The 10,776-nt window shown below is 46.9% G+C and overlaps 2 protein-coding genes across 7 annotated transcripts in view; one reads left to right on the top strand and one right to left on the bottom strand.

The window, feature by feature from the left end:
* The window catches only part of nf1a (neurofibromin 1a), a 104,299-nt gene that overhangs the window by 57,490 nt on the left and 36,033 nt on the right, over positions 1 to 10,776 (top strand). The window lies entirely within an intron of this gene.
* evi2b (ecotropic viral integration site 2B) lies at positions 3,415 to 7,695 on the bottom strand. The gene is made up of 2 exons (XM_088906701.1): positions 7,549 to 7,695; positions 3,415 to 5,735 (listed from the first exon to the last, which is right to left on the bottom strand). The coding sequence occupies exon 2, from the start codon at positions 5,677 to 5,679 to the stop codon at positions 3,598 to 3,600; it is 2,082 nt and encodes a 693-aa protein (XP_088762827.1). The 5' UTR covers positions 5,680 to 5,735; positions 7,549 to 7,695; the 3' UTR covers positions 3,415 to 3,597.

The following is a 10,776-nucleotide window of genomic DNA, read 5'->3' as shown; positions in this document are numbered from 1 at the left end:
TTAAAAGGACAGGCATTGCAATATGTTTTTCTGTGTCCAGAAGCGAGTTTAAAAAAAAAACATGCTGTTGACAGATAATTTATAGAAGCTGTGGCCTCGATTGGGACAAAGGAGGGGGTAATGTTCTGAGGAGCTCTCCTCTTTTTTTCCCATTTCCTGAAAACTGGAAGCCTCCGTGTCTTTCTCTTTCTGTGAAAGTTTAAAACCCTGATGGGCAGAGCCTGTGAGGAATTTCTGACCTGTTCCAAAGAAACACTCTCGTCAGGAGTGAGTAGTGAACAAAAGAGCCAGCTCCAGAATGAGTCTTTTCAGCAGGGCAGGGGCTTGTTGATTTTGCTCTCCTCTCAAAAGAAGCCATTGTGGAAGGGACCCGCCAGTGAGCTGGGCGCGTCCCAGCAGCGTGACTCTCCCTGATTACTAATAGAGGTCAGGGCTGATCGGAGCTCATGTGTGCACGCATCTCTCCCTCTCTCTCTGCCACAGCTGCAGTCAAGGCAGCTGGGCCTGGCCACACACACACACACTGCGCTCGATGGCTGGAGGCTGGCCAGCGCTGTCCTGTCATTCAAAAAAACCAATCCAGGGCTCCGGGGACTTTGTTTCAATACAGTAGAGAGAAGGGGGTGGGGGGTGGAGCAGTTTCTTTTCCATTACTGCTCTCCTCCCCTGGCTCTGTTCCCCCTCCATGCTGGCTGTGTGCACACCATTTCTTCCTGGGGAAAGTTCTTCTCTGCCTCCCTTTCCCTCAGAAAAGCCGTTTTAGAAAGATCACGCTCATCGTTATCCTGCATCTTGGGGATGTGGGTTAGAAAAATGTTGCATTCGACTTTCATGCCAGGTCGTTCCTGGTAGCTGGTAGCTGGTAGCTTAGCAAGTGCATTTGTTGGGGGACACCGGTCACCACGTCCACAATTCTTGCACGATGCAGCACCATCTTTTTAATTCAACCCTTTGCTGCTGTTTGAGTCGCATCAGATGAGCCCTTATCTTAATTACAAACCCTATAATTCTTTTCAGTTTTTCCAACCACAGTTTTAACTAGTCCATTGATTGTAAGCAGTAATCCAGGCAAAGTCCTCCCAGGACTGGTCTGTATTAATCTTGCAAGAACTGATCTGCTAGTGGGTTTGTGAAATCAAATCTGACTGCTCTGTTCATTGGATTGAATAAAAATCCACTTCCCAGCAGTATTTCAGCTCATTAACCACAGGTTAGGCAGAAAGGCCACATCCCAAGTCGACAGATTTTTTTTAAAGGCTTATACCAAACTTACAGGAGTCTCATTCAGATTGAAGGCATGTCCATCGATGGGGTTGTATTTTTTCCCCCCCTCTAATTGCAGAGATTTCAGGAAGGCAGCCCACACAGTGGGTGAGATACCATGGGATTTAACGAGCATAACGGTCAAAAAAGAAGCAATAAACCAGGCACTTCTCCTAATGCCGTTGATGATTTCACAGCTAAGGGCTGCAGCAGTTGCAACACTTCTGCAGAGACTGGCGTAGACTTGTTGTGGTCTGTTTCTGTCTCTACTTTAACCGTTTTCCTTCTGTTCTTTGTTACGGTCATTGTTGCTGAAAGAATAATGACCACGTCGCTCCTGGGACGTGGGGCTTGTGGCCCGCCTCTCTGTTTTCTCTGCGAGTCTTCACAGGCGGGACAGCACCGACCCCGACCCGTCTGACAGTGGGGGGCAAGAGGTCAAGGGGCTTCGGACAGCCGGCGCCTTTTGCCCAAATAAAAAAATAATGCTAATCGCTCTTTGTTTTACTTCATTCTTAAAATAAAATTCTGCAGAGCTCATTGATCGCTGCTGCCTAGAATTTTTTTTCCCCCACTGGTAAATGCTAAGGCCTGTGTTTTCTCTTTTCGACGGATTTTGCCTTTTGCCCGGTTCTAGTGGTAATGGCTTCTGGGCATATTGTTTGTTTTTAGAGAATGCCTTATTAAAATAGTTTTTTTGCAGAGCATTTTAAAGAGGAGCTGATTTGACTATGAAATTTCCAGTAGAGCTTTGGTGTTGCGCTGCTTTTATGGAACATGAACACATTGCCCCTTGTAAGGATCGCATGTGGGTTGTGTCATGACTGCAGGCAGGCCTGGTAGACACTTATGAGCTTGTCGATTTGAAAACGTTTTGAGTGCCAGCTTATATGAACTGAAACCATTTTTAATACCTTACAGAGTTAACTAAACGATATGTATTTTTAGCGTGAAGCACAAATGACTAGCCTGTGCTGTAACCCCCTTTTGAAAGCGAGTGTGGAAATGTTAAAGCAGAAACTGTTGACATTTCGCTGTGGGTTTGTGGTTTCCTATTTTTTTTGTTTCTTGGTTACTGGTATTCATTTTTTAAAAAACAATACCGGTGCATTACTTCAGAAATTTTCTCAAGTTCCTGGACTGTAGAAAGCTGTTGTTCTGCTATTCTCTCCTGGCCTGGAGACCCTCGGAGGTGCCCTGGGTTTCTGTTTGACACAAAAAGGGTTTTATTCAAGACTGCGCTGTTTGGATCGTCACTTATTCATGTTTTATCACCGTGCAGAACACCGTGCTCCCCAGAGAGCACCAAATCTCTCGGATGTCTCTGTGCCCTTTTTTTTGTGCTTTGTGGACAAGCGTGCAGTCGATCAGTTTTAATAGAGCTGTTTTCCGCCCTTCAGTCTTCTGGCGAGACCTTGTTTGCAGGCTCCCCAGGCGGCTGCTGGCATCTCTGCCCGGGAAGGCTGCCTGTCATTTTACCGAATCAATCTGGGGCTCAATTGAGCTTCCTTCTGCAGCCCTGTGCCTCCACACAGTTCAGTCACTTGTCAGTGGCTTGCAAACGAGCAGGCTCTTTGGCTGCAGCTCATCTATTTCCTCTGTGTCTCATACGAGCAATACTCGTGGAAAATTAAAACTGGCGAATGAGTGAACTCGGTTTGCATCAGAGCAATACCAGAAATGTCAGACCTTTAACGCTTTTTCCAGATTTGCCTTTTTTTTTTTCAGTGCATCTTCTAAGTGCCATCACTGTTTGAAAAGCAAGAAGGTACTGTAAAAAGTGTCACAACTTGTTTGGAAACACCTGTGTAAAATCTGTCCTCATTTCTTTCCATATAATTTTGCAGTTTTCTGATTACAGGTGTTGGGGTATAATGTAAATCAAGCACAATTGGAGGGCTTGGCCTCTTATGCTTGTAACAAGAAGGTGAAGTGGTTATGTTAAAGACATTTTGACTGTTGTATTAAAACTGTAAGCTCTGTTCCAGCCACAGAAGGTTACAGCAACATACATGCAAAATGCTTTGCTTATCTGCTTAGAAAGAAGCAGTGTGGGCTCCATATCTTTGACTCTCATCAGTTGGCTTCCTTTGTATGGGGAGTTTGGCTTTAACGGTGCTGGTGGGAAGTGTTCATTCAGAATGGCAAGACTTTCAGGTTCAAAGAGCTTTATTGGCATTACTGAATTGCCCTGTTGCCAAAGCAATAATTAGTAGACATTTACACCGATAACATATTTCAAGTGCTAACTTTCTGTTAACATCACGTTGGGTCACGCCCAGTTGCTCTCTGCCTAGGTGGAAAGGGGAGGGGTGGGGATTGACTGGTAGTTCATTAGGGGGGAGGAGGTGGGAGTTCGTCCTCAGTAGAGCTTGAGCCCAGGTCAATATCCGATAAAGGGGGAGCGGGCTGAATCTCATGCTTTTCTGTCGCTGGAGGGCTGGCTTGGTTATCCGGTGGGGGCAGAGGGAGTGGGGTTTCATCCTCAGAAGGGCTTGGGCCCAGGTCAATTTCCGATAAGGGAGGAGCGGACTGGATCATATGGTTTTGTGCAGCAGCAGCAGCAGGAGGAGGAGGAGGAGGCGATGCTGGGCTCTCCACGTTGCTCTTGCCTCCCACAGCTTCTGGCGAAGTCCTGCTCTTGGCATTACCCTGGCTAGTAGCTCTACTACTGGAGTTACCCTGGGTTTTGTCCTTCTCCCAGCCATGCCCGTTCTGGGGCTTGGAACTGGGTTCCGGGCTCCTGCCGAAAGTGCTTCCCTGCATGACGTCTTCCATTGGGAGGTTCTCGTCGGTCTCCTGCAGGAGAGAGAGCCGTTTGGAGAGTCGCTGTGGCAGGAAGCTGCGCAGGGAGACCCGCTTGGAGGACCTGTTGCTCGGCCTCTCTTCCTCGTCGCCGCTGGGCAGCTGGGACACGATCTGTCCGTCCAGGAAGGGAGACGGGCCGGCCCAGTTGGGATCCTCTGCCCTCCTCTGCTGCCTTCTCCTATTCTGCAGCAGAATGATTGCTATGGCAGCCAGCATCAAGATAAGCGCCCCGCCAATAAGGACAGCCACAAGTGTTCCTGCACCTTTTTTTTTATGGCTGTCTGCATTGCGTCCTGATGTAGCCTTTTCCGTTGTTTCTTCCATTTTGGTGTTGACCTCTGGTCGTCTTGTGCTGCCTGTGGAAGCAGGATATGTGAAAGGAGCAGATGTGTGGGTCTCCTGTGTTGTCTCCTCAGTGATCCAATGCTTTGACGTTGGAGAAGGAGGAGTTATCTTCAAGGTTGGCTGTTCAGGTTTTGATGACGTTTGGGTAGAATTACTAGTTGTGCGCTCTCCCGGCATGGGGGTCTGTCTCGGAGGGGGTGAGGTTCCTTCTTGTGTTGGAGTCGAAGCAAATGGAGTGTCGGAGTGTGGCTTTGAAGCGTTTCCTTCTGTCCCTGTTGGAGAGGAAAGTTTAGCTGGTTTTGTGGTACGCGAGAATGGGGTTGATGGTATGGGCCTGGCTGAACTAGAAGTTGTCATAGTTTCCTGTCGCAGGCTTGACTGGGAGAGTTTGATGGTCGTTTGGTTCCAGGAAGGAAACATTCCTTCAGCTGTGGATGTGAGTGCAGTGCTGCTCTCGGGAGGTGCGGCTGCGGCCGTGGACGTCTTTCCTGGTGAGACCGAGGGGCTAAAGACGGTGGAGGAAAACGAAGTCTTTCCCTCTATGGTGGTGAGGTTTGTCCGAGCCCGGCCTGGTGTTGGAGGAGCGGGATTTTCTTTCGGGCCCTCGCTCTGCTCGGCAGTGCCGTTGCTGGGTGGTGACCTGCCGTCACCAGGGGTGGCTTGCGCTGCACTTCGGGTCATCCTGGACCCGATTTTGTTCTGCATTTTGGTCGTGCCTTCTGCTTCTGCTGTGTGGTTGGTGCTGGGGTGCGTGTCATCGGGCGCTGTCGCTCTCCGGGCAAAAGCATGGGGATTGGGAACTGTTTGTCCTTTGGCATCCGCCACGCTTTTCATGGCAGTTCCCTCGATGGTGGCCAGCACTGTGATGGAACTCCTTGGTTTCCTGTGCAGGGTGGTGGGCCATGCCGTTGCTTCTCTGGGCGCTGTCGGGCTGGTCGCTGTTGGCCCTCCAGTTGTCGGCAGCCCAGTTACGGTCCGGGTGTCCTCTGCAACCTTGCTTTGCGCTCCCCTGCTCGGACTGGCCTCTCTCTCCCTCGGACTGGTGACCCTTCCCAGATGAGCGTAGCCCCGCCCCGCGGAGCCGCCCGCCCTGGGGACCGCAGGGGCGTCCGGGGGCGTGACGCGTGCGCTAGCGGCATCTCGCGACCTCGTCGCTTCTGGAGCGGGGAAGCGCGCGGAGCCGGTGGTGGTGCCGCCGCCGTCGCCCCCCGCGAGCCGCGCGCACAGCCCGGCGAGCAGGACGAGGCAGGCGGCGTTTGCCATGCTGGACGGAAGGTTTGTTGTTCTCAGTCGATTTTTTTTTATTTTGATCGGCGATTCTGAAAAGGAACAAGAGAAAGAGAAAATTAGAGTTCAAAGCAATGGCTTCACGCCGACACAGTTTTGCGACTGATATTATCCCATCCCTGCAAAGTTACGGTAATGAGTTTAGGTTTACTGGGGCTTAAACTGACATTAATTTAAGCGCATTGCAAGGTTATTGACACGGAGATATCCATTAGTAAAGCATTTATATACGCAAAGAGTTATAAAGTACAGTAGACTCGCATTGTATGTGGTTGTACGGTTCTAGACATAGCACACATACCCAAGATCAAGTATAATCAGAACACCCTCCCTCAGATCCCCCTGTTCCCCACCCTAAAGAAGTCAAATCGATCCTAAGTGTATTAGTATGTGTATATATGTAGTTTAAATATTATGAAAACAGTGATACAACAAATACAGTACTGTACAGTATACAAAGTAGATCAAATAAAATGTAATAATAAAATCATATAAGATCGGGCGCTTTTCTTGTCCTGCCTCTCCCCTTCGTACTTGTTTCTGGTTTACGAGCCGTATATTCAGGGTGGAGCTGATGAAGAAAGCACCCGGCGTGCTGTAAGCTCTGTCTGTAAACTCTCCCAAAGCGTAGCTGAGGTGTGTGCTGCACCAGGTTTGCATTTGTGGAATTTCCCACCTTTTTCCTTTATTGTTTTTCGGCTTCTAATTAGGGAGCAAGGTGACAAAGATCTGTATAGAAAGCACTATGCTCAAAAAAATGCTGGTGGAGATCGAAAAAAAATTATATTCATTTTTTAAAGTACTGAATTGCGTATTATTACTTTATGTATTTTCTTTTGATTTAAACTTATGTGTTCTTTATGGACGGTATAATTATTTTTGTCTCACCTGCCCCAGCCCTACTTTTCCAATTTAAATGAGTATTTACATAGACCGATTTTCTATCACAAGAACACAGCTGTCGCGTGATGGCAGAAATGACTTCTTGTATCTGGGTTTTGCCATCTCTAAACCTAATGCTGCAAAAAAATCATTTTGCTTACTCCTGATCTCATCAGCCTCCGAAGATTTTCCTTCTTTAAACAGTATTGCATCTTTGATGTGTAGTTTAGAAGCCTGGATGTTACTTTGCATTTTTCACAACGCTCCTTAACGAACATTTTGCAAGATGTCGGCAAGGCCTCAGAAGCTCTCCAGAGCGAAGCATGATACCGGGGTTGAGTCACTGCTGTGTGTCATTATTAATAGCTGCCTGTTCTGGGGCTGAAAGCTGGGTGTGATGCTTCTGTTGCCACATCTTACACCATCAAGCTTTGAGAGCTTCTGAGGGAGTTCCTTTGAGCTGTTGAGCGTTGTTCATCGTTCCTGCTTTCTTGGTCTGTTAAATGTGCTCCATGGCTTTCCGCCTGTGTTTTGGCACTGAGGCTGCACACCTTCTCTGCAGGTAGCCCTGGACATGATTTCCAGGCCCCTTAGCAATACAAAGACTCCACACTTTGCAGGAACCGTTGTGGTGTACGCAGGCAGTCTGCACTGAAATATCTGACGGGCCCACCAGAACTTTTCACAACTGAACTTTCCAATTTTTTTGGTGGGGGGGGGGTAAGGATTTCCAGCAGTCCGTCTTTAAATCTGGAACGCATTTAAACAGCGAACGCAATAGAGAAAGAGAGAGAAATTTAGCGGCACAACGCATCTAGAAGAGGAAAACGCACAGCAGCTCGCGGGCGATTTAATGGCCTGCCGCTGGCGTTGTTGCGTCAGGAGTGTCTCGCTCTTCAAAGCCGGCAGACGAGACGCTCAGACAGTCTTCCTGGCCGTTGGGAACAAAAGTGTTGTACTTACCACAGCCGCCACATTGTCATCCTCGCTGAGCCCCAGGTCCTCCTGTTGTCGGGGAACAGCCCGGGCGCACGAACGCTGGGGGACAGGCTAGTGGGACCTGTGCCCCATGCTGTGTCCACGGAGAGCCGCAGAGGTCCAGACAGAGATGGGGGAGGTTTGTTCTCGCGGCTTTAAAGCACAAACGAAATACGGAACTCGCAGTACCCTCTGCTTTCAGGAAGTGTAAGCTGTGAAACCAAGCTGACTAACGCTGCAGCTTCACTCCATTTAGAGTAAGTGTTTATTCGTTAAAAGCCAGCTCAAAGACATTTTCCAAGAAGCTTCAAAGAGCCTCATTTCTCTCTGCAAATGATCAAGATAGTGAATAATTCTGAAGATAAAAAACTCAGGTTAACTATTAAGTGGAAAAAATCAAGTTTGCATGACTCATTTCAAAAGAGTCATTTTATATTGCCAATAATTTCCACTTTGAGGTTTTTTCTGTGTTTTAAGGATGTCGAAATCGCTTGACACTATTCTGAAACTCTTTAAATTATCAATGTATATGTATATGTTCTCCGGACAGTGGCATATTCTGTCAGAGTGTGCATTGAATATTTAAAATATTCCTCCTTTAAATGCCATTTGAACAGACAACTATTTTTTAAACTAGCTGATACAAGAAAACAATACTTGTTAATAGCATGCTTACAGCAAAATGTGATTAACTTCCTGTATCTTTTCACTTGACATAATGGCTCTGTAGACAATGACTGCAAATTGGAAAGCCAGAATGCTGAGCTCTCTCTGAAAGGCTTTTCAGGAGATGATATGGATCGAGATAATTGGCGTGTCGTAACGATGAGTGAATTCCATTCTTTTCTAATAGTTGATTGATTTCTGCACGCATCTGTTGGCTTTACAGTTTTGACTTCCGTATATTCATAATACTCTGAGCATGAAAAGAAACTTGTCACTCTATTTACGGACGCACGCTTTTGGAAGAGCAGAGAAAGGAGGGCTGTGGGAATCTTCGTTAACAGAGGAAGTTACGGGAGCTCTGTTTCTAACACATGAGCAATGTGTGAGGGCTTCATTGCTGGGAAATCCCTGGAATATGTACTCTGTCAGTGGTCACGCACTGTCATTTCTTCCAGAACGCTTCGCTTGGTTTCAGTTTAGGAATATTCGATATTTTATATACACTCACACTCTAACACCACACTCCGAGATGAGCTTTGTGTCAAATGTTTGTTTCTTTGATGCCGTTCGAAAGAGGGCTCTAATTTGTGAATGGGCAAGGACATCTTTTTTTATTGCCCCTTTTTGTTTGTTTTATTTCAATAATTTCAATCCCTGTATGTAACACTGCACATTTGTAGTAAAACAAAAACAATTGGTGTTGCCTAGTATTACAGTATGAAATGTTAATATTGCAGCCTATATTACCAGCTTCAGTAGGTTGGGATGCATTGTTTTCTAAAACTTTGTATTCATCACCCAATTTAAATAACATTTATAGCTGCTATGAAGCACTGCATATTGTAAACATTCTTCTTTTATTATCACTGATATCATTAAAAATGTGCACAATGCTTTTTGAAGCCAAATATACCAGAGCCATAGATAATTGTAGTACCTTGTTGGGCCACCAAGAGGCACTGTTTGCTAAGCAATCGCACAAACTATTTGAAGAAGGTTTAATGTAGTTTAATTCATCAGTCCTTTTACGTTTTTGAATTTTCATGCCTTTTTGTAAGTGTCCCTCTGGATCATATGGTGCCACTGGTGTTTGTAGCACCTCACTGTACGGCAATAAATGAGTGAAAAACACTTAAAAGCCAGGTTGTTATAATGTAGTTCTGGTGGGTAGCTGCGTCGGCATGTGTAGAACAAGTAATGGGTTTATTCCATGCTGAAAAGAGAAGAAAGAAAACACAGTGTTTCGGCTGTGGAGCCTTCTTCTGGTGTGAATAGGATAGGGCAGTCAGCAAAGATAATACCGTTTGGGAAAACAAAGCCAGGAGAGAGGAGGAGGCGGGAGCAGGGGAGAGGATGAGAGGCCAATCGATTGGTGCGAGGTCGAGAGAGGTGAGGGGAGGTCTGAAACAAAACCTACAAATGAATAGAAAGAATTAGAAGAAAACAAGTCTGTCGTTGAGAGAAGGGGGAAGGTGTTTAATTTCTGATGTCTTTCTGGTCATGTACTGCAAGAGATATAGTAAATGAGGTTGCTGGAGGCTCTGCATAAGATTTAACATCTGTCGTACGGTCTTTAGGAACGTGTTGTGAGGGGTGCCTTGATAAAGAAACATTCAACGCAAGATTGTGAATAGCACCTCCAAAATTTCAGAGTTGCACTATTGTCTTGCATACAGCAAGACCACAGCCTGGCTATCCATACGCCCACTGATGCCATGTCAGATCTCTGCAGTTTCAGGTCGCACTGCAAAGGCTGGCTTTTGACACGAATTCTGAACATTTCCAATGCATCTTTTCAAGAGCTGATGGACAAAAAAATACGACTTAACACCAAGGTCACCTTTCCATGAGTTGAAAGTGGGAGGGTCAAATCTGATGAGTTTGGAACTTTAATTCAGGTGTCAGTTAGATAATTCTTTCCTCCTTGCGTGAATGCTGTGCTGTGGTACGCATTTACCACGGCTGAAACGATATAAATATTCAGCAGCAGCTCGCTTTGTCGCCCGCATCGCGCTGTGCAGCTTGCCTGGCGTTCTATTTTTATGGCTTCGCACAAGCCGAGCTGTTGTCCGACCTCAGGTGCATGCAGATCGTACAGAAAAAAGAGCCGCGCTTTTATCACACGATTGGATAAAAATATTCGCCGCATCTTGTAGACCTCCCGACTGCAAGTGGCACCGGCTGGGTGGCTTCTCTTTTGCTTGCTCGAGGTCCCACAAGGGCAGCTTCCAGGAAGGTCTGCTTTGCTGCGAAATGAGCGACTTCCTGAGGAGGTACGCTTGGTAAGAGTCCTTTCAGGCTTTGTCCCGCGACCTGGTCCCCTCATGAACCCGGGAAGCCGGTTCAGTCTTCAAGTGCTCCCTTTCTTACTTCTTCATGCTTTCGACATCTGGGCCGCAGCAGTGGGGGTGATCAAAAAGAGCTGGATTGCAGGCCTTGGTATCCGACCAAGGTGCTTCTTATCCATCGCAGACAAGGCGGACTAACGTCTTCTCGAAATCAGAGGGGATTCAGGCCTACAGGTTGTCCACAATGGGAAAACTCTGG

Source organism: Atractosteus spatula, chromosome 27 (genome assembly GCF_055471065.1).
Source record: "Atractosteus spatula isolate fAtrSpa1 chromosome 27, fAtrSpa1.hap1, whole genome shotgun sequence".
NCBI lineage: Eukaryota > Metazoa > Chordata > Actinopteri > Semionotiformes > Lepisosteidae > Atractosteus > Atractosteus spatula.
The sequence above is the reverse complement of the archived record's forward strand: the minus strand, read 5'-3'. Positions and strand labels throughout refer to the sequence as shown.